At 33.5% G+C, this 26,066-nt stretch overlaps 3 protein-coding genes across 6 annotated transcripts; 1 reads left to right on the plus strand and 2 right to left on the minus strand.

The window, feature by feature from the left end:
* Positions 1 to 16,408: 16,408 nt before the first annotated feature.
* On the plus strand, positions 16,409 to 19,938 carry LOC107919871 (WPP domain-interacting protein 2). 2 transcript variants are annotated; one of them, XM_016849276.2, is made up of 3 exons: positions 16,409 to 16,689; positions 17,045 to 18,190; positions 19,061 to 19,938. In XM_016849276.2, exons 2-3 carry the CDS (start codon positions 17,047 to 17,049, stop codon positions 19,801 to 19,803), a joined length of 1,887 nt encoding a protein of 628 aa, XP_016704765.1. In that variant the 5' UTR covers positions 16,409 to 16,689; positions 17,045 to 17,046; the 3' UTR covers positions 19,804 to 19,938. The 2 variants fall into 2 exon arrangements, with proteins under 2 accessions (XP_016704765.1, XP_016704766.1); XM_016849277.2 differs by having other exon boundaries at positions 16,517 to 16,689; positions 16,992 to 18,190.
* Positions 19,939 to 20,039: 101 nt separating this feature from the next.
* Positions 20,040 to 23,443, minus strand: LOC107919872 (high mobility group B protein 10). 3 transcript variants are annotated; one of them, XM_016849280.2, is made up of 6 exons: positions 23,012 to 23,443; positions 21,961 to 22,039; positions 21,661 to 21,823; positions 21,473 to 21,550; positions 20,531 to 20,808; positions 20,040 to 20,345 (listed from the first exon to the last, which is right to left on the minus strand). In XM_016849280.2, the coding sequence occupies exons 1-6, from the start codon at positions 23,167 to 23,169 to the stop codon at positions 20,259 to 20,261; spliced, it is 843 nt and encodes a 280-aa protein (XP_016704769.1). In that variant the 5' UTR covers positions 23,170 to 23,443; the 3' UTR covers positions 20,040 to 20,258. The 3 variants fall into 3 exon arrangements, with proteins under 3 accessions (XP_016704769.1, XP_016704768.1, XP_016704767.1); XM_016849279.2 differs by having other exon boundaries at positions 20,531 to 20,886; XM_016849278.2 differs by having other exon boundaries at positions 20,531 to 20,889.
* A 377-nt stretch (positions 23,444 to 23,820) lies between these two features.
* LOC107919873 (photosystem I reaction center subunit V, chloroplastic) lies at positions 23,821 to 24,623 on the minus strand. The gene has a single exon (XM_016849281.2). It carries the CDS (start codon positions 24,439 to 24,441, stop codon positions 23,965 to 23,967), a length of 477 nt encoding a protein of 158 aa, XP_016704770.1. The 5' UTR covers positions 24,442 to 24,623; the 3' UTR covers positions 23,821 to 23,964.
* Between the last annotated feature and the right edge of the window lie 1,443 nt (positions 24,624 to 26,066).

Below are 26,066 nucleotides of genomic sequence, written 5' to 3' on the forward strand. Positions count from 1 at the left end.
TCAGACTTTACGTCTAGCAGGCTTAATGCCAGTGAAATAATTTCAGACTTTACATCTAGCAGGCTTAATGCCGGTGAAACAATATTAGACTTTACGTCTAGCAGGCTTAATGCCGGTGAAACATTTCAGACTATATGTCTGGCAGGCTAAGTGCCGGTGTACTGAATCAGGCTTTAAGTCTAGCAGGCTAAGTGCCAGTGAATCTGTTTAAAGAATGTGATTAAGTGTACAGTTATATGATTTTGGTTATCTTGAATTGATGAGCATATATACCTTCGGCTAAGTGTGTTTAATGAATATGTACATATTCGGTCTATGTATTTGTAAAAATATACATACATGCTTTCAATTTATGCAGTCGATAAATGTATACGTATAAATATTCAGTATATGTATTTGATAAGTATCTACATATGCATTTGAAATGTATACACCTCTATTTATAATTATTTGATGAAGATGAATGCATTTGGTCACATGTATTAGATTTGTATTCGGTTATAAGTTTATTATGAGTATACATACACAGTTGGATATGATATGTGTATAACATACAAATATGCTCGGTTATATTCATTTGGTTGTAATGTTGTTTGGTATAAATATATATATTCAATTGAATGCATTTCGACAAGTACATATATTTGACTATAAATAAAATGGTCTGAGTACAGTAAATGTATAAATATTAATTATATGTGTTAATTGCAATCTCAGTAAATTAAATTAAAAATTTATATTATTTCTATAAATATATTTCATTATGCAATAGACTTACTAAGCTATAAAAGCTTACTTTGTTTGTTTATGTCTTTCTGTTTTATATACTTAAAGATCAAGTTTCAAGCTCGGGGATCGTCAGCAAGATCATCACTCTATCTACTGTCTCGGTATTAAACTGTTTAAATTTTAATTATGGCATGTACAGGCTAGATAAATGTTTTGGAAAGTCGTACTTTGATATATTGTATATGAAATTAATAGTCATATGAAAATTACTTATATTCTTATGCTTTAACTGGATTGTAATTTTAAAGAGAAGTTTAAAATTTTACATGTTTAATATTAGACCTAGCAATTTATATGTAACCGTTAAAATTATTGAACTATACTGAATGTCTGTTCTAAGTTCTGTTTTGATTAGTAATGCCTCTTAACCCTAATTCGATGACGGATACGGGTTAGGGGTGTTACAGTGTATCGGGTAACTTTCAAGCATCGTACATGAAAATTTTGATTTTGTTTATTAAATAATTTTTTTACTATTAGATTATAAATGTTATTACGAAAATAAAGTTATTTTACTACTTGTGATAGTGCTCGTGATAATAGTTAATGTGATAACGATGATGTTAAAGAATCTCAAGTATATTTTATTATGATTTATTTATTATATCATGTTTATTATAATTGGAGACTAATCATAACAATATAAATAGATAGATTTTGATTTGAAATCCACGCATGTTTTGCGATGCTGATTATGAAATAAAGAATCAATGGAGGCGTTTAGAAGTCTGTCCTACCAGATTTGTTGCATTCCTTGAAGTGAATGCAAATATAAAAATAAATAAAAGATATAATTATGGACCACTAAAAGTGGGAACATAGTAATAAATAAGAGAACAATGAGAGTTCTCAAGATAACTCTTCAAAGGGTAAAGATAACATATGTTATCAATGTGATATGAAAGATTATTGGCCAATATGTGACGTATGCCCAAATATTTTGTTTTTTTTAATATTCTTTGAGGAATGATATGAGAATGTATTAATAAATTCTATCATTACAAATATGAAATATTTATCTTATTTGTTACTAAAACAAATAAATATTATTTTAACATTTGATAGTACAAAATTAGTTGAAAGCTCCAGAAGAGCTAATATATCAATATCTAAAAAACACTAAATTTGTGATGGCTAATACATTATTTTTAAAAGATATTCATTATAATGGATATCATATTGGGATTGTGAATTAAGAAAAGATTACATTTCATATGAATCAAAAAAGGATTGGGTTATTGGTTTATTTATTACTCTTGTTATAAACTGAATTGATCGTGACTATCTTTGTGATCTTCTTTTGTCATCATCCTCATTAAGGGGTTGAAATTGAAATATTTGACTATGAAAGATCTACTTATGAGCAATAGAATATGATAAATGTATCTAAAACTCGTTATTGTTTGATGCACCTGAAGTTGTAAGTTTTTTTTAAAACTGTGAGTATAACTCTACAGTATTTAGAATAAGTTTTCAATTAAAATTTAGTGGAAAAATATTATTGATGAGAACCGTGCAAGAGAGAACTTATTCAACTTTTCATGATTCAAATGTGCTCCTACGGTAGCAATATCATGAAAAAAATTACTTATAATTGAACAAAAGTTTTTAACCACGAAACCTAATCATTCCCTAAAGAGAATGTAACAATATCTAATAAATTTGAAAGAAATAATATTTAACGTGGATGTAATAAATTGGACTATAATAATAGTGATTCAGGATGGTCGTAATAAATTTTCTCACCATCAGAAGTGGAAAAATGAAGAAAGCAAGAAAAGAACAAGAATTTCCAAGAACTTTTTAAGAAGAGAGACAATTTATTTATGAAGAGTCATTGGTTATGTACCTATTGTACACTTGGAAAATAAGATCCACTCTCAAAGTTTGCTATTAATAGATTTTGATTGGATTGAAAGTCTACTACTGAAGTTTAATTTGCTTACTTCTTATCGTCAAGACTCAGCGTAGAACAAAAAAATGTACATCTTTAAATATTAAATCAACTTGATATATGATTAAATATTTTTATATTGTCTTCTTTTTAAGTTTTGATTACATGTGTTACATATTGTTTTAAGCATCTCATTTGTTCATGAAAATGAATATTAATTTATTTATTTATGTCGTTATAATAGGTTTTGTAATTAAATAATATATTTGATTAAAACATATCTAGTATGTAAATTTATGTTAATAAACCAATGAATTTTATGGTTATTCATATTTGATTTAGTTCAAAAAATTGTTAAAGGTAGTAGTCCATATGTTTTATATTATTTTGTTTGTTAATTATTCAGAGAAATGACATGAGCAATTGTAAATGAAAAGTTTAATGAGCTTGAATGGTTGGATTTTGAATTAAATTTCATGCATGTTTATGATGATGGTTATGAAAAAAATTGCTAGTTTTTCATTATGTCATATTTTTATGTTTGAGATGTAACGTGTATTGATATATTTAGTATAGGTTTGTTTCTATACATAGCCTAGGTAATTATTCTTGGTAGTTAACTGATTATGCAAAACTCTTGTTAAAAGGGTTTTAAAGTATTTTGAATCGAATTCGGGACTTCTCGCATCCGAAGCGAGAATCATACCACTAGACTAAATGTCCTGCATTTGAAAATTTTGACATATTCTCTGAAGCGAATTTTACATATAATTATTTGGAAACTATATTTATGGACTTAGTGACATTATAGACTTCACATTGATTTAGACATTTCCAGTAATAAATGTCACAATAGTACTTATATGTGGATACAAAGTAAAATGAATGATAGTAAAATTATCAATTTGTTATAATTTAGTACAATTGAAACGCATTGTTAAAGAAAACCAGAAGTTTACTAATACAAATGCATTTACTACTTGGTGTGACCAGTTAGACCACTTGGATCATATATGATCTGAAAATTAATTGAGAATTCTCATTTAAAGAATTCTCATTTATTGCTTGTTTTCAATGAAAATTGATTGTTAGAAACTCACTAGCTAAAGTTGAGATTTAATGTCTTGCATTTCTGAAATGAATATGGGTCCATTAATCCAACATGTGGATGGTTTTGATTTTATATGATTTTGGTAGATGCATCTATAAAATAATCACGTATGTAGTATCAACTTGCAACTTGTCGTTTGGAAGATTGATAGTTTAAACAAATAATTTTAGATCATGGAATTAAGGCAATTCATCTTGCTAATACTAATGAGTTTATATCTTAGTCTTTTATTGATTGAGTTTGAAAAACTTTTGTAAAAGTTTGTTATTTATGCGCATAATGGTTTAGGGAAATTATTGATTGAACGCCTCTGATTAATGTTTAAACCATTACTTATGAGAACTAAACTTCCTATTTCAACATGAGATTATGTTGATTTACGTGTTATACGCATCAAGCTAATAAGTTATAAATACTCCCCATTACAATTGATTCTTTATCAAGAGCTAAATATTTCTCATCTTTGAATTTTTGTATGTGCATATATGTTCTAATTACTCCACCATAACGCACAAAAATGAGTGAATTCTCAAAGAAAGTTGGAAATATATATTAATTACAAGTTTCTTTGTATTATTAGATGTTTTGAATGTATTGGAGATTCAATTATGACATGATTTGTGATTATAATTTTGATTCGATAGATTTCCAGACATTAGGGGGAGATAAATAATAACTTGTAATGAGTTAGGGGGAGAGTAATTTGAACCAGAAGTTCAGCAAGGATAACTCATTACAAGTTAACTGTTAGATGTATTTACAAAATTAATGAGAATAAACAAGTGTTATATACCATCTAATATTTTAATTTGAATCAAAGTCCAAGTAGGACAATCAGTTAGAGTAAATATATAGAGGAGGTGGGTGCTTCAGAAGAGACCCAAGACATAACTAATAAGTAAAACTCCAGAAGAGATTCAGGTACTTGAAACTAAAGATTAAAATAATGAAAATAAAATATCTCAATAAGTTATGTCAATTCGAGAAAATGTGGAATCAAATAATAAAAGTGGTCGACAATAATTTTGCATGCAATATTATTATTGAAATAATGAAATAAAAGGATGGTCTTGAATAAATCTATTGAGAAATATAGATATGGAATAAATTGATCAAAATAGAAAGATGCAACTCAAGTACAATTAAATTTGTGGAGTATTTGGACCAGTCGTCCAAATATCTAAAGGTATAAAGCTAGTGAGGGTTCAAATGAAGTAGTTTTGCAAAAGCGGAATAAAGATATGAAGTTTTTCGCTAAGTCTTGGCATTGATTATGAAAAGATATAATATTCTTTTGTGGTGGATGCAATAACTTTTAGATATATTATTTTTACAATTCATAAAAGATTTAGATTGCGTCTAATGGTTATTGTTACAATCTTTTATGAACCACTATATAGTAAAGTTTATATTAATATTCTTGAAGGATTTAGGATGCTAGAAGCATATTGAAATTCTCGGGAAATTGTTCATTTATATGAATTGAAATAATTTGAACATTTGTGGTAAATAGTAGTTAAAGGAGGATTATAAGATGATCCAAAATACCTCTTTGTATTTTTATAGAAGACTCATGATTAAAGTTTACTATGATTATTGTTGAAACTCTCGAAGAGATCAAAATATATTTCCCCAAAAAATTTCCCTCATTCATGACTTTCAAAAGAATGATGATATAAATACTTAGCAAGTACATTCAAATAGTTATTTGAAAGACTATTATTCGAGATTGAATACGTAGAATATAAGAAAGTATGTTATGTTTTCATGAGTGGGAGTAAATATGGGCTTGGGCAAAAAATGAGACCCTTTAAAAAAATGGGCCAGGCTCAGGCTTAACTTTTTTGGCCCGGGCCTGGCCCGGCCCGAATATAATAAATATATATTTTTTATTTTTATTTTTTAATTTTAAAATACTTTAAAAATATATTTTTTATTTTTAAAATATTTTTTTGTGTTTATTAAAAATCGGGCCGGGCCGGGCCGGGCTCGGGCTTACTCTTTTTTTCCCGGGCCGGGCCTGGGCAAAATTTCAAGCCCATATTTTAGGCCGGGCCTAAGAGTCGGGCCGAAAATTTTTTCCGGGCCCGACCCGGCCCATGGACAGGTCTAGTTTTGATGTACTTTAAATTCTAATAGTCATTAGAAGTAGATCTCTACTTCATTTATATTTCTTATGCCTATAAATAGAGACTTTGGAGAAGCTTTATAAATATTCTGATTGATCAATAAAATACGCTCTCTCTTTGCTCTCACATTCTCCTTGTTCTTTATTCTTTGCCTTTTATTTTATAACAATTCAGTTATATCTTATTCTACTGAGACTCTTGTCATTTTCTTTATAAATAAAGATTAAGGGCTAGGTCAAATAACACACTTCTCTACGCCAATATTCTATCAAATATAGGCAAGTTATTTTCCAAATAAATTCTACCTTTTGAAAAAATTCATCTTTCGGTTTCTAGCTCTAAAAGTTTCACCAAAATTTTCACCGATTTGTGAATAGAGCTCACACTCTAGCAAACCGAGGTTAAGATTAGTAGAGAAGATCAAGTGGTTGAAAGTTGAGAACAACAAAGTTTGCCTAATTCGAAAACACAGGTATAATTCATGTAATAGGTTTATTGCTATAAATATAAAAACTAGTTGATTCTTAAAGAACATTTTTAAACTTTCGTTGTGCTTAAAAATACTATTTTCAAATCGATTTTTCCAACATGTAGCACAATAATAGTTTTTAATTTTTAGTGAAAAACTATTAACTATAATATCATATTTATATGTTTTCGTTATAGGGTTTAATTAGAATTTTTTTTGAAGAAGTTGACACCTACGAGTATTGAGTTCAATTAAGTTATCCACTTAATTTAAATCAAATTTGGTTATGCATTTTTTTTAATTCCCATTCGGAAATCAACCACCATGGATGTCGAGTTTAGTGTTATATTTTATTTGTAGTTGTTCCAAATTTAATTTATACTTAGCCGTTCAATTTTTAAATATTCAAATGAATTTGACATCTACGGGTGTTGAGGTGCTTCAATCATATCATAATAATACTTTGGTTCCAAGGGTGTGTGAAGGACTTTGTGTCTATTACATGCATATTAAACTTGACATCCATGGGTGTCGAGGTAGTCCTAAAAAATAATGTTTTGAAAACTAAGATTTGTTTGATTTTAGGTAACACAACCATTTTTGTTTTTGTTTTATTAGAAAATGGAAAATATAGAAAAAAAAAACTTGTTTGGTTGAAAATTTTAAAAATAATTTTTGGAAATGAAAATGAAAATATGTGAATATTAGAAGACAAAAATAAGTTGTTTTTGTTTTCACTTAAAATGCTTAGTAAAAGTGAAAAAATGAGAGTTTTTAACTTTAAATGAATTGGCTTTAGTTCAAACCCATATAAATTCAAAAATATTATTTTTAACAAAATTTTAATATTAAATCAAATACTTTGGTTCGAATCCATATAAATGCCAATTTTTTTATTTTATTTATTATTTTTCTATTATAAAAAAATAGTTACCAAACATATTTTCATGTTTTCATTTTTGAAAACTATTATACCTACCACTCGGGCCTAACACGTGGTAGACTCAGAAGACTCTACGTGGACAACAGAGAGTGACTTGCACCTTTTCGGCTACCCAGACCGTCATCAGATGATCCACCATCTCGGCCTGATGAAGACCACTCATTAAATGAGGAAAGCACCTCCCAACCAACTTCGTTATTTGCTCGCTATAGACCAATGTACACTTTTCAGTGTGAACACACTATTCAACAGTTTATGAAGCACACTTGAGCATAACAACCTCGTACTGCCTAAATGAATAAGAAAATGGACTCCACTACGTACGCCTTTCACATACTCCATGATGGCAACTTCTTCCATAACGACATGCTACATCACGCTAATAGACAAGACTTATCCTATAAATACCCTTTCAAACGACGAGAAATGACTCTTTTTAGGGAACCCTTAAGCAATCCTTTAACACTTATCTTTCTCAATTTTCTCCTTAGCTTTCTCTTTGTCCTCTTGTCTTGTCCTGCTCTCCACCTCTTAAGGTTAACCAGCCTCCTCAACTCCACCGCATCTTCTTCATTGGTCTCTTTCTTATTATACATTGTATTAACAAAAAAAAATTTAGTTCTATTTACCAAGTGTGTTTTCAATTATTTTAAAAAATAAAAACTATTTTAAAAAATAGAAAATACTTTTAAAAATCAAATAGAGCCTAAAGTTTCTCATCTATCTATAAAAAACAATATAATTTTCACAATATTAAAATAAAAATCTTATAATTATAAAGAATTATTCATACCTTCTTATAATTAAAATGAATTTTAATTTTGTAAAATTAGGAATTTTATTGTTGAAATATAATTATATGGTATTACTATTATAAACTTTAATTACATACTTAAAAATTGAAATAATTATATACTAAACATAAAAAAATGAAAATACTAAATTTGTGAATAAACTCTGTGATTATTGCTTGATCAAATGGAATACATGGGAAGTGTATATATACACACACAAGAGAAGTAACTGCTACTAACTAACAACAAAGTCGGTTGTAACAGTTTAACTATCTCTAAGATTCACCCAACTACTACAATATCGAGACTCGAAGTTACTCTCGAAAATGACAAAAATAAGAAGAAGACAATAGTTTAGTGAGGATATCGACAACTTAATCACATGCGAGTACCTCACCAACAACTAGAGCTCTTTCAACAACCTTCTCTCAAATAAAGAACAAATCAAGCTCAACATATTTAAACTTTGAATGAAGGACGGGATTAGCCACAACAGTCACAACACTAGAGTTATCGCACCAAATGGTCGGTGGATCATTAAAAGGTAGCTGAAGTTCTCGGAGTAATGACTTAAGCTACGTGATGTCGGCAATGGCAGTATCGAGACCGTGATACTCTGCCTCAGTCGTCGATCTAGAAACAACCTGCTGTTTCTTAGAGCACCAAGAAACTGGATTTCTACTAAAGTACACACAATACCTTGTGGTGGATCAACAGTCATCAAAATTCAAGCCCTAATTTGCATCATCATACCCAACTAAAGACAACCTCTCGAAAGGTCAAATATGCAACCCATAGTCAACAGTGGCACAAAGGTAGCGAATATGCATTTTATTACAACAAAATGGACACCAGTTGGAGCGTGCATAAGCTGACAGATACGATTAACAACATATGCAATATCGGGTCAAATGAGAACCATATATTGTAGCACTCCAACAATACTCTGATATTCATGAGGATTATCAAGCAGAGTTCCCACATGTTTGGATAGAGAACACGAACTAATCATGGGTGTAGGGATGCCTTTAGCCTTTCTATAGAATAACGATCCAATAAGTCAATGATGTATTTTCTTTGAAAAAGATGGAGGCCACCAGTTGATGAATTAGTCACTTTAACACCCAAAAAATAATGAAAAGAGTTCATTTCCTTAAGTGAAAACTTAGTGTAAAGTTGATGAAGAAACGTATCAATATCAACAACGGAGTCACTTGTAATAATGATGTCATCAACATAAACAAAGACATATATACGAGACTCATTAGTAATACGAATGAATAAATAAGAATCAGATTTAGAAAAGACAAAGCCAAAAGAGGCAGGGATAGCTTTCAACTTATCAAACCATGCCCTCAGAGCTTATTGGAGACCATACAATGCTTTGTTTAGCCGACATACAAGGGGTTACCCATTTGCATCAGTTTAAACATAACTGGAAGGTTGCTGCATATATACCTCTTCAGTCAAATCACTATTGAGAAAGGCATTATTAACATCAACTTGCTGTAATGACTATCATCAGGTAACAGCAATGGATAGAATAGTGCGAATTATAGTCGGTTTGATGACAGGACTGAATATCTCATGAAAGTCACACCCAGGGACTTACGAACACCTTTTTCCATCCAACCATCCTTTTCGTCGGGATACTGTACAATCAAGATTCTTTTTTATTTTAAAAAGCCATTTGCAACCAATCTCTTTTTGACCCAGAGGTAAGGGAACTAGAGTCCAAGTGTAATTGTGGATCAAAGCATCATACTCTTCCTAAGCAACTATATTCCATTCCTTAATAGCAAAGGCTTCTTCAATAGTACAGGACTCTCGTTCATGAAGTTCGATAGTGAGCACCCTTAGTTTAAAAATTTTGGCCTTTGATCGAGTGATCATAAATTGAGTATAACACATTACAGTGGAGGATCAACAAGAGATACAGGGACTTTCGATGTAAAAAAGGAAATGTCAGACCCATTCTCCAAGGAAGTAATAGCATTTTCATCTGGACAAGGTGAGTTTAGGGCAGAGTCAGAGAAAGAAACCAGCGGAGGGGCCAAATGATCATCTCCCGAGCACATAGTGCATGCCAAAGGGGTTTGAACAAGATGAAGAACGGTGCTAAATCGACCAAATGCCAGAGACATAATCAAAATACTAGAAGAAAAAAAAGAAATGACCCTCATCAAACACCACATACCAAGAAACAAACACCTTTCTATCCGGAGCAAGGCATTGATAACCTTTGTGGTGATAACTATAGTCAAGGAAAATACACGGTTGATATCAATACTCTAACTTATGCTGATTAAATGGTCAGAGATATGGATAGCAAAAACTCCCAAAAAAACGAAGGTGATCATATGTAGAAAGAGTACCATAAAGCACAAAATACAGAGACTAATTCTGAAGAATCGGAGTGGGCAACCGATTGATCAGGTGAACCGCACATATAAAAGCATACCCTTAATACTTTATTGATAAATGAACTTGAGTAAAAAGCGTGAGCCCAATTTCAACTATATGACGATGCTTTCGCTCGACAATCCCATTTTGCTCAGATGTGTGTGGACACGTGATCCGATGAAGGATGCCTTGCTGAGCTAACAAGGAAGTAAACAGACGGTATTCACCATCCCATTCACTCTAGAACTGCTTTATATCTTTTCCAAATTGAACTTTCACTAATTTCTAAAATTTCATAAAACAATCAACAGCTTGAGACTTCTTTTAAATAAAAAATAACCATGTAAACCGGCTACAAACATCAAAAAATGAAACATAATACCAACTAGTCCCACAATTAATAAAAGCATGTCCCCATTGGTTAGAAACAACCAAATCAAAAGGATGAGAATACACTGTAGTGGAAGCCATAAATGGTAACTTGTGTGACTTTCCTAGTTGACAAGTAGAACACACATGATGTAATTTATTTGTATCAACAACAACATTACAAGTTTTTAAAACCGAATTGACAACTTTCGATGACGAATGTCCAAGTCGGCGATGCCACAACTCAAACAAATTGTACTTAGTGCCTAATTTTGTATTGTGAAGAGACAGGTTAGCATCACGAACGAATTCCATATTGACTGAAGACGACATCGGAGAAAACTAACATAAGCCCTCATGTGTATGGCCTCGAAGTAAAAATTCTCGAGTCTGTATATCCTTTACAAGACAATGAAATGGGTGAAATTTGAAAAATACGTTATTATCCCAAACAAATTGAGAAACTGAGAACAATGTTTTCTTAATCTTAGGTACATGTAACAAATTTGTTAAATGCAACAATTTATAAGAAGTGGAAATCATGCTATAACCCAAACATTCAATATGGGCACACGTACCATCACCCATAAGTAAAGGAATATTACCTGAATATTCATTATAATTATTTAATAACGAGACCGACTGACAAATATTACTAGTGGCACCCGAGTCAGGATACCAAACAGATTTAGTTAAAGTATGCAGCAAAGTCATAGGCTGACTAAATAGTGCATTAACAAGCCCAGATGAAACAAGAAGATTCAGCCTAGTGGAGGTATTATTCGATAAGCCCACATGCTAGAAAGAAGCAGGCCCAGCAAATTGAGGTAATCCCATGTGTAGTCAAGAACCTGATCCAGTAGCTGAATTATAGCCCAAAGATGGTAAAGGAGAAAACCCCACAAACGAATAACCTAATAGAGGAGTAGGCCCAGCACCTGGATAAAAAGAGGGCCCCATAAAACCCATAGTAATAAGCCTCGCAAATCCAGTAACAACGGGCCCTATGAAGCCAACATTAATAGGTCTACATAGTTGTGATGCGCCTGGGAAACTTACATGACCCGCATAGACCGAGTGGTCGGTGAAGGCGCAGGCCTAGTAGAAAAGGCACCCGATCCATAAGACATCCCAAGTGGATGAAACCCATCAGGGTTAGCAGCAGCCATAGAACTCCCATCATACAACCAAGAAAACCTAGCGGATGAGTATCCATCAGAAAACCTAGGAGAAGACAACGGCGAGGATTGAACAAGAGGTCTATCAAAAGTTTGATCAAACCTATAAAAACACCTTTGAGCAAGATGGCCAAGACGACCAAAAATCTAGCATTGTGGACGGGTACAGGAACTCCGGCCACGACTATAATAAAAGCCCAAAGAATAACCCATCAATCGAGACCCATCCACAGGAACGGACAATGGAGCCATCATTGAAGCATTCGACGTAGACGAGCTTTGGACCAGATTCGCTTGAACATGTATTTCTGAAACAAACCTCTATTGTCGATGTTCACACTCTAGCAGAATATCGACAAGCCATTCCATCGTCAAAGGTTTAGACAAAAAAGAAGTAATGGTGAGCATTGAGTCAAACTTAGCCGAAAGTCCAATAAGAATAGTATTGACTTGCTCCGCGGTGAAAACAGGATGTCTAGATGCTTCAAGAAGGTCACAGGTACCTTTGATATTAGCCATGTATTCTTTAAATGGGAGATTCCCTTTATTTAACGAGTGTAAATCATGCTTCAGCCTAGAGAACTTAGCACTGGATATCGCAGCAAATAGATGACAAGCTTTGCTCCAAACTTCACAAGTAGTGGAGGTACCTATAAAACACGGTAAGAGATCGATGCTAATCGTAGATAAAGCTAAGAAACAAAAAGCTTATCTTGCTGATGATACACAACAAAGTTGGGATTAGAGACCAAATGCCCTTCGTTATCAAGCACAAATTTGGACGAAATCAGAAGAGTACCAAGAATGTAACCGGTAAGGTTGTACCCATCAATAACAAGTTTGATCTGATGCTGCCATTGAGCATACATGCCTTCCTTAAGTTTTACGGTCTCATGTCTAGGAAAGGATTGCACGACACGAATAGGTCTTTCACCATCTAGGGAACAAGGCGAGAAGGAGCTGTGAACCGGAGTTAAATATTTGAGGAACTCATTAGCGAAAGGAGTAGCCATCAAGCGTGGAACGGAACCTAGGAGCCAACAACTGATACCATGAAAGAATCATATACTAAACGTAAGAAAATGAAAATACTAAGGGTCCGTTTGATTGCCAGTAAAATGTTTTCCGTAAAATGATTTCTGGAAAATGTTTTACTTTTCTGTAAAATGATTTACTGGAAAATATTTTCTGGTGTTTGATTGAATCTGTGTAAAATATTTTCTGCTATTTGATAGATTTCCTGAAAATATTTTCCGAAAAAGTTATTTTTTACATATATTAATATATATTAATAAATTTTTATATTTTAAATTGCTTTTACATATATTGCAATGATTTATTTATAATAATACTCAATTATTAAGCTACAATATTGATCGTTAGAAATTGAAAAAATATTATCCACAATGAGTACAAGTAATAATATTGAATAATTATAAATAAAGATTTTTCGTAAAAGATTTTGATATCGATTACTTGTAAATAAAGAAAAACGAATAAATTTACAAAAAAAAAGATAAAGAAAAATGAATAATCCATATTTCATTATGTTATATCTTTAATTAAATTATTATCCATAATTAAATTATTATCCATAAAGTTGGTAAAAATAATTTTTTAGTATTGTTCGTGCATTAGTCGGTGTGAAATGTTTTAGTCAGTGTACACTATACGAATCAAAAATAAAATCGGTGTAAGAAAAAATTTTAGTTATTCTAATTTATTATTCAAACGACATCCACCAAGAAATGTAACCAAAACCAATGTACAACCTACTACATTAAAACAGAAACTGTGCCATTTGCTTAACCCACAATCTTTCCACAACCATATCATGAAGCAATTTTACACTCAAAGTGTTTGCACAACTATTTAAAACCATCCACATGCTATGAATTTGTTCTTGTTAGCTCTACCCCATTCTCTTTTAGCATCATTGGAATAATATCTCATAATTGGGATAATATCAATAATGCAGCACCACCATATACGAAACTGAAACCTTGATAAATGAAATGAAATATTGAACTGAAATTGCATTATGCTCAATTATGACTATTTTCTATATAAGAGCGTGTTAAAAGCTATGCCTCCGAATGAGGCTCTACGGCACAAATGCAAGTTTCATTTACCAGCTTTTCTTTCACTTCTCACAACCAGTCAATGATCCTCACCTTGGCCTGCTTTGGGAGGGAAGGCTTGAAAGATATGAAATGGCAGCAGAAGGTAAGACAGATACTTAAAATAGATACTTAAAAACATGAACCACAAATTCCTATATATGTAGCTGTGAAACAAATATTCAACTACTCTGGAGAACAAAGGAAAAGCAGATACTTAAAAACATGAACCACAAACCCTGCTTACGTAATGCTAGACTTAAAGCATAACAAGAATAATTTACCAACTTTTCTTTCACTTTTCACAACCAGTCAAAGATCCTCACCTTGGCCTGCTTTGGGAGGGAAGGCTTGAAAGATATGAAATGGCAGCAGAAGGTAAGACAGATACTTAAAACAGATACTTAAAAACATGAACCACAAATTCCTATATATGTAGCTGTGAAACAAATATTCAACTACTCTGGAGAACAAAGGTAAAGCAGATACTTAAAACATGAACCACAAACCCTGCTTACGTGATGCTAGACTTAAAGCATAACAAGAATCATTTACCAGCTTTTCTTTCACTTTTCACAACCAGTCAAAGATCCTTACCTTGGCCTGCTTTGGGAGAGAAGGCTTGAAAGATATGAAATGGCTGCAGAAGGTAAAACATATACTTAAAACAGAATCACTTAAACCAAAAAAAAAAAAAGAAAACGAAGAAGCTAATTTCTTGTTCTTCAACATCAAATGTTGTAATTCTTTGAACATATTATTATCAGATGCATATACATATATACAAATCTGAGTACGAGTAACATAATATGGATACGATGAAGCATGCACGAAATAGAACGTGCAAAACAGAATAATAAAACAAAATCGAAGTAGAAATCATTTTCTGAATGAGACTTAAATTTACATTTCTTTTTTCATATAATTCTAGAATTTTCCTATCAACCAAACAGAGACTTAAAAAGAATCAATTATGATATAATACTCTTTAATAATTGCATGAACAGTTAGTAAACGAGATAGTGACAAACAAACAGAAAAACACAGAATTTCGATCAAAAACCGAAAATCAAAAGAAAAATAAAAAAAAACACTTTGATCAAAAACAGCGAAACAAGCTTCGATCTGCTAAAAAATACACTTAAAATCAAACAAAAAAAGCACGCACAGATCAGTGAGAGCAGAAGTGACATTTAGCATAAACAGGGGCCAAAATCTTTCTAACTATGGACAAGAAACCGATACACAAAACTATGGAGAAGAAAATATACCTTTCTAAAGCAAGTCTGTGAAGAAAGTCTGCTCAAGACAAGCCAAACAGCACAGTCAAACTAGTAGAAAACCCAAGCAAGATCTCAGACAAAAACAAGCAGAAAATCCCCAAATCAATTTATAAAAAGAAGAAGAAATCAAGGGGGGAAAAGGAGCCCGAAACCAAATCAAGGGAGAACGAAAGGGAGAAGGGAGAACGAAACCAGATCGGTGTAGAGAGGAGAAGGGAGAACGAGAGTGTAGAGAAGGGAGAACGCTGGAAAAATCGAAAAATGTCTTACTGATTCCAAATCGGTAAGACATTTTCCAAAATTAAAGGCTTCTTTTTCCCGTGTTTGTAATTGATTTTACGTGAGGAAAATATTTTTCTCCAATCAAACACTGGAAAATAGGGAAAACCAATTCCGGAAAATATTTTCCCCTATCAAACAGACCCTAAATTTGTGAATAAACTCTGTGATTATTGCTAAATGGAATACATGGGAAGTATATATATACACATACAGGAGAAGTAAATGCTACTAACTAATAACAAAGTCAGTTGTAATAGTCTAACTATCTCTAACAAAAATAAATAAAAAGATAATTTTAGAAATCATATATAAGTATCTAGCACAATTTCTTAATTCTCAATTGGACCAATTACATCAATTTAAAACATCAACAACTCTTTTTTTTAAATAATCTCATTACAGATTTTAGTCATATTTGCTCTTTTTGACACAATGTCTAGAATTACTCATAACTCTTCCGTAACCCATAAATAGAAAGACCCACGTCCTCCTGTATTAACAACAATATCCATGTGAATCAAAAAATATCACCAACTTTTTAACTCATAAATAAAAATTCCAACAAAAAATCATAATCCAACCTAAATAATAATAATAAAACCGTTACAATTTAAATAGATTTTGCATTGGCTTGGAAGAAAAAAAGAAAGATAATGGAGATTCTCGATATTTTGTACTTACTACACCAATTGCATTGCTTCTCGAGAAAATATATTTATATCTATAAATATATAAAACACTAAATCTAAATGACACTGTTTTTTTACTTAATAAAAAAAAATTGAGTAAAATCCTACCCTATATAACTGCAAATCTAACTACTGCCTAGGGTTTCCCATTTCCTTCACCCTTACCTTCTTCATCTTCGATTCTAGGCCTTTACTTCCGTTTCTCACAAACATATATATCTATGACACCATAAAAGGTACGACTTTTAATTGCATAGCTTTATTAATTACATCCTATTTTTTACTTTTTTTCTCACTTCTAATTCTTTAATGTGCTTTCATGATATGTATATTTATAGAAAAGTTAAGCTCATTTTCCTCTTTGAATTCCTTAATTTGTATTCGAAATTGATAATTAATTGATAATCCAATGATGGGTGAGTTTAGATTTTATTTCACTTCATTGACTTTTTTTTTTCCAAATTGAGGATGATAGCTGAGTTGATTTTCTTTTTTTCAAAATTTGGTTGATTTGGACATGGTTTTGTTGGAATGGTAGTTATAGTTCTCGATCCTGATCTGAGTAAATCTTGTACGAAACCCAATTTACAGTTATGGATTTGGGAAGCGAGTGTTCTGCGCTTGAATTGGTTGAGGATAATGAAGCCACTCAAAAAACAATACCTCATGTTGGTGATGATAAAATGAAGAATAATCACGGTGATGATTGCGAGAGTAAAAATAATGGATCATGCGCAATTGATAATCTGACTCAGAGGTCGGCCATCGATCAAACTGGCGATTCCGATGCTTTGACAGCTGGTAATCATGTAAAGGGTACTGCTGAGATTGTACTGCCGATGCATTCACCACCTCTTGTAGCAGGTAAATCCCCTGGTGGGTCATCTCCTCCTACCACCAAAGGGTATGGCTTGAAGAAATGGAGGCGGATCAAGAGAGACTTTGTTAAGGATTCCACCACCTCAATGGACAGCAGTAAAATATTGAAGCGAGGTTTGACCGGTTCTGCAAATCCGGATCCAAGTAAACCTCAACAGAGGGCATCACCTGAGATCAAGCAGAATCGTGCATCCCCTATTGGACCTGTGAATATGTTGAACACAAGTGTTGCTCCTGGATCCATGTTTGCTGTTGGAGCTGCTTTTGCTTCTGCCACAGACTCTGAAAATAGTGAGGACCGGAGTAGCAAGTCATCAACAGCAGCCAGTATGCCAAAGGTGAGATACGACCTGCCTGCAGTTTTGGGGTACATGCATGATAAAAACCAGATGAAGAATTTAGGTGGGAACATTGTGGGTAATTCAAGTCATAGAGTTCATCAGGGAAAGGGCCGTGCTGAAAGCAGTAAGAAGGCCAGAGGAGTAAGGATCAAAATCGAGAAGGAAAATTCTCATTCTAGTATGGAATCTGACTCAAGAAGCTCCAACTTTATCTTTACGCAGCATCCAATTGCTGTGACAAGTAATGGAAAGCAAAGTGGAAACCCCATGAATTATGATGGAGAAAATAGTGATGAAGCTCATGAAGACGACCACCAGATCAGTGAGGAAGTTCAAACTGTTTATAGGAAAGAAAATTCAGGTGATATTGAGGAACTTTCACCTGAAGATTTAGCTGCAGAATTATCTTGGGAGGACAAAGAAGAAAAAAGTGGGAATCACCGGCCTTCACCAGATCAAGACCCATTGGTCCAGTCTATTCTTGCTCTCCAATCTGTCCAGGAAGCCCTTGAAAATGGTGAGTGGGTATCCTCCTTACAGTTTTGGTAAACCTTCTCATGGTTTGTTTATATATTCTTACTACTCATTTGTACTGTATCCTATATTCTGCAAATCTAGCTTGATGATCCTCCTAATTGGTTCATATTTTACTTAGCTTAGTTATTTGAAATTTGAGATATTTCCACTAGTATCCACTTACTGCAGCTGAGATAACAATGTCCTCCTTTGCTTCAGAGTTAGGAGAAATATTGACTTTAGTTGTTAATCATAATTCCTCAGTCAACATAGGGTAAAAAGCCAATGCGAATAGCATAAGGGAGCTTTATATTATTAGGGGAACTTGGAAATTTGCAAAACCAGTCTCCATGCATGTTCTAGGCTGGTAGTCTTAGATAAGTCTAGAACAAGCATCTTAATGGGCAAGTAGGGCAGCAGTCAACATAGGGTAAAAAGCTAATGCGAATAGCATAAGTGAACTTTATATTATTAAGTTAGTGAGGCATTTATTAATAATTAGCAATTGATAGTGATGGTAAGTATCTGGTGAAGTCCGATTGCATCAGGAATAAGGTTGACCTAGAAAAGGAAATTTGGCAAGAAACTGTAGTCAGAGAAGCAGTAAGATTATGTTTAGTTCATATTGAGAATCACACCAATGATTTTTTCTGGTTTGTGGTTAATGTTACAATGATATTGCCACATTTATTTTGCTTGTCTTCAATGCTTCATGGTTATTTGATGGTTACCATTAATCGTGTGGAGTTGTCTTGCACTATAACATAAATGTTTCATTCTTGGTGAAGTAAAATTTTTATCGCCTATGAAGTACTAGTCATTTCTTGCTAGCATAATTGCTGACTATGTCCTTTTTTGTTTTCACATGCAGAAGTACAGAAGCTAGTAGAGATAGGCAAGGAACCTGTACGTGATGGTTCAGTTAACATTAACAATGTTCTTGTGGATTCTACTTTTGCTGATGAGGAAATCCACGAAACTAGCTCCTCTGACCAATTAGGTTCTGAAAAGATCACAAAAAGTGCTTCAGGTTCCTTGGAAACTCAGGTATTCACCTTAACACATAAAGTAAAATATTTGGAGAGCAAACTGGAGGAAGCAAGGTCCGTACTTCAGGTGAAGGAATCAAAGATTTCTGAACTGAAAACTAGTGTGAAGAGTAGCGGGTCATGGAAGGAAGAATCAAGAAGCATTGCAGAGTCGCAACAAAATGAATATAGAGAAATGGAACTTCACCTTGAGGGCCTGTTTCAAAAGAAAATGGAGGCTGAAATTGAATTTCTAGTTCTAACCTGGGAAATAGAGAAGTTGAAAGTTTCAGTAGGCAATCAAATCACAGTAGTTGAAGAGCAAACATCATTGGTTGTGGAGCAAGAACAGATGTTGAATAAGCTTGGAGAGGTAGAAAGCAAGGCTGTAATGCTAAAGAAACAAGCGGAGGAGTTGGAAAAATATCATGGAGACATCTTAGATGTGGAAGAGGTTTTGCAGATGCGCGGAAGAGTATGCAAGGTTATGTCATGTTTTTTTACACAACTAGTATTACTGGTTTTAGTGTTCTTATTCCTTATTTTGCAGTTGTCAATCCATTCAGGGGTGGTTGTCCCCACCTGAGTTAAGGAAAATAGGCCCTTTCTTTTTTGTGAGTGTATGTGTGTATTCTACTGTCTAGGCAATGATCCAAAATGTAAGATTTCATTGGTTAAATACCACAACTTGATTAAAAGTGGAAACCTTTTTCATTTTTTATTTGAGCTTCTCTTCTCGACATCACCATGATCTTATATCATATGCCTTCCAGATTGTATATTTTTTAACATCACTATATCCTTATATCATAAAGCGCTATGTACTGTTCTAAGCTTCTAGCATTCTGATAGATTAATATAACCACATTTTACAAAGATCTTCCATCTGATCACCCAAAGTCTGAGAAAAGGGGGCAGGGTTCAGATAATCTGTTCATAGAGTTTTCAAGGGAAAAGTTGAGCAACAACAACAAACAAACAAACATTGAGGGAGGGTTGGCAACCCCATCATTTAGTTCCTAACGACCAACTCATCAGATGCTATTGAGGTGTCGAATCATGGGAAGATCGATATTCCAACATTTCAGTTCCGTATCTCTCGTCCTTCATCCCTTTCTCCTGATAAACCTACATCACAATCAAGAAATGTCGTTTTAAGAGAGCTCCAACGGTCAAATGAAACAATGCAGGATTCAAACTGCACACACACAAACAAACGCACATACACACGGACACATACATACAAACGCAGACACACACACACCGACGCATACATACAAATGCAGGCAAAGGATATACTAGTCTACTCCCACCTGTTTCTCGGCCTCTGTCAGATTGCTCCATAAGTTCCCAATTTTCTTGCTGATGACTTTCTCTTCCCCGTAGTACATAGGTTTGAGTTGAGCATAATGCTCAGCATAGAAATGATTATAACCACTCCTGTTTGATTTTGGCCTGGAGGGGTCCTGTGCTAACCGGGATCTCTTTCGGCGTCGAGGAGGTACATCTGAAGTATTTGAACTTTGAGACAGTTGATGCATTTGGGGGATATGATATAGGACACCTTTAAATTGATCAGACCCCAACCTAACTGTAACCAGATAGCCATTATCAAATTTTCCATCAATGATCCCCGTCACGGAACTGCCAATCTGCAACTCCTGAGCTCCTTCTTGTATGAGAATGGTAAGAACCCGCATTTACTAAGACAGCTAAATTAACACACTTGCAAACAGGTATACAAAATAGACATAAAGGATATGAAAATTTTGGTATAAAACACAACTACAACTACCCCATGAAATCCTTACTTTATCTCAAGTTTTTCTTTCTTGACTGCAAACAAAGCATTCATAGTTAAACAGGCATTCTAGAAGCTCAATCACTGAGCAATTTACATTGAAAATATTTGTTAAATCACTAATGCTGAGAAATTCAATTGCAAAAATCCATAACTATTTCAGGGAAAAGCCACTGTAATGCATGATTTTCATTTAAAATGTATCATAACTTTCTCTTCACTAAAAATTGCAACTATAATGGCTACCAAATATGATTGGATTGTCAAAAACATGGCTACACAACCCTAATAAGTCTAGAAATATCAAGTAATGAATGTAGATTAGAGATACCGATATCATTCCAGAGAATATTGAATGAAATAACTTTTTCATTTGAAGGCAAACAAGTCTAAGGAAACAAGTATAGCCGCCATGGTAATCGGAGCCCTCATATAAATAGGTAGTTAAACATACCAACAGCTGTTAATTGGTTTGTAGAGGCATCTTCCATTGCGTTTGCAGATCCAGTCACAAGGCTCTCACTGGCAATGCCTGCCAGAATAGAGTTAAAATATATATATAAATTACAAGCTATAAATATTTCTTCAGAAGCTATCCGATGCTTTCATCAGAGAAAAAAAAGGAGTACCGTTTTCAAATACCTGGGGTTGAGACTGAAGAGAGTTGTTTACGGAAGTAATAGACTTGCTCAAAGTGATAAAGCAATGATAAATAATACTTCCTTAAAACAAAAGACGCACTCGTAATGGTTGTAGGAAATCTAAAGCCCACAATCACTTCCTTCCACTTGTGATCTTTTATTACCTGTAAACCATTTGAAGGAAAACTTAAATAGGAAAGGAAAATAAACTTCCTTTCAGAGGGGGTGTAATAAATGGACTAACATGTTGGACCAACTCAATGTGTCGATAACCTGAGAACTTTTAAAAAACTTTTAATACCTTTTCGAGACCTCCACGTGATGTGACTTCCACGAAGAGTTGATGCAGATCCAGAGCCTTTCCTCCAACAACCGGAACCCTATCCAACCAAAACACCAGAAGATAATATAGCCTAAGTAGTATTTTCCTTTCCCTATCTGTTTTTATTATTTCCCAACCCCCAGTTTCTCTTTAACAAGTCAAGTGGCACATACTTTAAAAGAGTTAACGAAAAAGAAAAAGGAACCCCAGCCTCTTGTTTGTTCATGCATGAATATTTCTACATCATATCTCAAGTAAATCAAGGTATGAAGCTCGCGGATTACTAAAGGTTAAAACTTCATATCAAAGAAGAGAATAGGTATATTAAGCAATAAGTAACAAGAAAGAAGCAGCATCCACTATAGCCATATAATTGATGCCATAAAGTGTTAGGATCTATGCATAGTAGAACTAAACACAACTGAATCTAATCTTAGAGTAAATGTGATTGTTAAAATAAAGAAAGAACAAGCAGGATTTGCTGCGCTCCTCCCTCAAAGAGCAAAGTTTTACGTTGTTCAGTTGGTTCATTTTTCAATAAAGAAAATGCCAGCAGAAAATGTTGCGATTTGCAGCTATATACAAGCAAAAGACTCGGTGAGTGCTATGTTCATCAAAACCTTTACATATACAAAAATAGTTGGTCAAAACCCCGCATGCAATCTAAGAAAAAGGGAACTGGGGAAAATTACAACAATGGAACTTCAAATTAAACTGTTAAAGTGGAAAACATTTTCTTTAAGCACACAGAATGCTCGTGTTGCAGACAGATGATGCAATAATAAATGCAAATAATAGGAACACCGGTTCATCCTCTAACAATTTCCAGAACCCCTAAAGCCAAAGTAGAGGAACTAAAAAATTGCAAAGAAAAACGAAAAAGAGAGAGAGTTGAAACATAAAGTACAAGGATCTGCTAAATCCTACTCTTGCAAAATAAGCAGTTAGAAAGCAAGAAAAAGTAGGCCCGGGAAAGGAAATCTGGTTGGGAATTGCTAGGAATTGTTATAAAAAATAAAGAGAGAGATACTTGAACTTGAAGCCGAGAGATATGTGAAAAGCTTTGAGCTTTTCCCAGAAAAGGTCAGGGCTTTGAAGAACATCCTCATAGGTAGCAGTAGGAGAGGGATAGCGAGACATGTTGGCGTGCCCATTTCTACTCTCACTCTGCTCTTGATGCTCAGACATTTTTAGACTCTAAACTCTAAAACAAAGGTAAATCAGTTTGGGGTGATTTTCGATTTTCTTTTTTCTTTTCTTTTTTTTTTCTTTTCTTTTGGCTATTCAAATGGTATGCTTGCTTGCTTGTTACCCTATTAATATATTGATTAATTAAATTAACGCTAAGAACAAAGTAAAGTTGGTATAGAATATTATTATAAGCTAAAGCAAGTCTTTATTTATAAATAAGAAGGTTGATACAGGAGAGAGGAAAAATAAATGAAAATCTGAAAAACCCTAACCCTTAAATGATACCATACTGCCATAAAATATTTAATTTGGAAGTGGTAGCTTGTAAAAGAAAAATAGAGATTTGATATATCAGTGAATAAATAATTATTTAACATTAAATATGGTTTAATAAAGGATAATATTATCTTAAATTATATTTAATAGTTTTGGTAATATTAACTTTTAGTTAATTGCATGATCTTTCTTTTAAAAATGAGAATTTAGGTGAAAAATTTTAATGATAATAAATTCGGATTTAAGTTAAAATAAATTGATATATGCCAAAAATGCAGAGAAAGAAAATAAATCCAAAGAAATCATGGTGGTTCAACGCATATGGTTGATTATTGTGTTATAATTTTTTTGGTAAATAATCTTCTACTTCAATAAACTGCTAAATTGGGATATTTAGTTATATATATGAAATTATCAACCTAGAAAACTAACATACACTCCAAAGTAACCCAGAAACTTAACTATACAAATTACAAAGGGATAATCTTGTCAAACATCAACTAAGAACAAGATTGTTCAACTAAAGAACTTGGGATCATAGCCATTGCTGGAGGTGGCCAAGATATAGTAAGCAACAATATGACCCAGGGATCCCCAAGCCAGAACATCCACCAGGTTGAATCCCACCGGATCGTTGGATTTCAGGAGGCTAACATACTCCTTGGCTCGAGTGTCACCCGCTTCGAAATGGGTCAACCCGTTTTGCTCAGGCACTTGCTTCGCCACGTTCTCTCTTTGGAAGTTGAAGAACACGAACCGACCCAAGAAAAGGGAGAGCCCTGTGCTTAGGCTTATCACCACTGGGGCGCTTAGCTCCGCCTTCACACCACCAACCTTTCTACCACAAGACATGGGGGTGAGCTTGGAGGAGGGGACCTTGCGTAGGGGCCTGAGGCCATGGAACGATGGGGTGGCGATGTTGTGGCGGCTGCCATGTTTGTTTTGGAGGGTGGTGGTGAAGATGGGGGTTAACAAAGCTGAGGCTGATGCCATGGCTGCCTGAGTGTGTGGATTGATTAATTGAGATTCAGAGAAAATGGGAAAGTTAAGATAAATTCTGGAGGGGATTAAAAATGAGAGATTGGAGGAAGATTTTTATGTCCACTTGGCTTTGGTTCATTGGGTTATTTTGGATCATACATTCTTTTATCTAATCTAAATCCAAATCTATATCACAGCCCATTTTTAAACCAATTTTCCTATTCAAAACAAATAAATTATTAATAAATTTTATAAATTTTATAAAATTCAATTCAATTAGCCTATATCAACTAGTTTTATATCCCTCACCATATCAATAACTTGATTGATTCTCGATCTAACTGATTGAATTGTCTGATCCAATTCAATTCAAGCTACACTATCCAAAACTTGTTTAGACCTTATGGTCAAAAGATAAAAAAAACTTGTTCAGATAGAAGGAATTTTAAGTTTTCTTTATTAATAATTTTTAGGTTAATTTATATTAATATGCTGAAAAAAAATATTAGAGAAACTAGGTTAAAATTTTTAAGGTTTATCAATCTACATTGTATTTGGAGAAAGAGAAAAAAAATATGTTCTACAAGGCGCCTTTTGAAGAGAGAGAACAAAAACGCAACCTACAGGGCACGTTTTCACCGCCACATAAGTGATAGCACACCCTGTAGGACCTATTCTCCGTTCAACGGTAACTATTCCAACGATAACTTTTTCAACGGTAACTATTCCACCTTCAAACTTCATTCTTTTCAACCAAATACTTCATACTCATTCTTTCTTCCTAAATTTTCAATATTCAATCTTCAATCCCCAATTTCTGATTTTATATTTTCAATCTTCAATTTTTAATTTTCAATTTTTAATTTCAATTTTTAATTTCAGATATTCAATCCTCAATCATTTTTTAAGTTCTTTTTTTTTTAATCTTATTCTCTTTGATTTTATTCTTTTCTTATAAATTTTAAATGGCAAATCAACTTATTCATTTGGACGACAAGCATATCTTTGATGTTTAATTGCAAATGGTAAAAAAATTTATTAAATTATTTAAATTGAAATAGTTAATTATTATACTATTTAGATTGTTAATCTTTTATATTTATATACTCAACCCGAAGATCGGATATTGGAGACGTACATAAACAATTTAAGAGAAGGTTCACCGAAGGTCATTCATGGACACTTGCAAGATGCAAGCTTTTCATACGCGGCTCGCATGCTCGAGGGGACTAAATTGGATCCCCTACTCATCAGTGCTTTGGTTGAGAGATGGAGATCAGAGATGCACACGTTCCATCTTTCCTGCAGCGAGTGTACAATTACACTCGAGGACATCAGTTTACAACTCAGTCTACCAGTCAATGAGGATGTCGTTACGAGGGCAGTTGTTAATGCCGATTAGAGTGTAACATGTGAGAAACTGCTAAGGAAGGTGTCGAACAAGTTCAAAGGTAGTCGGATCGAGATGAGATGATTGGAGGACAACTTCCAAACTGTCGAGGCTTCAGCAAGCAACATTGAAAAGGAACAATTCACGCACGCAATCATCTTGAAGTTGATCGAGGGTCTGCTAATGCAAGATAAATTTCACAATCTGGTGCATTTGAGGTGGCTATTACTACTATTAGTTGACTTGA

Source organism: Gossypium hirsutum, chromosome D13, assembly GCF_007990345.1.
Source record: "Gossypium hirsutum isolate 1008001.06 chromosome D13, Gossypium_hirsutum_v2.1, whole genome shotgun sequence".
Lineage (NCBI taxonomy): Eukaryota > Viridiplantae > Streptophyta > Magnoliopsida > Malvales > Malvaceae > Gossypium > Gossypium hirsutum.

Bases quoted from the DNA above. Each gene is read 5' to 3' on its own strand.
- LOC107919871 (XM_016849276.2), top strand. From the start codon at position 17,047: ATGGATTTGGGAAGCGAGTGTTCTGCGCTTGAATTGGTTGAGGATAAT. The intron at 18,191-19,060 runs GTGAGTGGGTAT...TTTCACATGCAG, and splicing joins CCAGGAAGCCCTTGAAAATG to AAGTACAGAAGCTAGTAGAG.
- LOC107919872 (XM_016849278.2), bottom strand. From the start codon at position 23,169: ATGTCTGAGCATCAAGAGCAGAGTGAGAGTAGAAATGGGCACGCCAAC. The intron at 21,824-21,960 runs GTATTAAAAGTT...AATGGTTTACAG, and splicing joins CACGTGGAGGTCTCGAAAAG to GTAATAAAAGATCACAAGTG. The intron at 20,890-21,472 runs GTATGTTTAACT...TTCTCATACAAG, and splicing joins AAACCAATTAACAGCTGTTG to AAGGAGCTCAGGAGTTGCAG.
- LOC107919873 (XM_016849281.2), bottom strand. From the start codon at position 24,441: ATGGCATCAGCCTCAGCTTTGTTAACCCCCATCTTCACCACCACCCTC.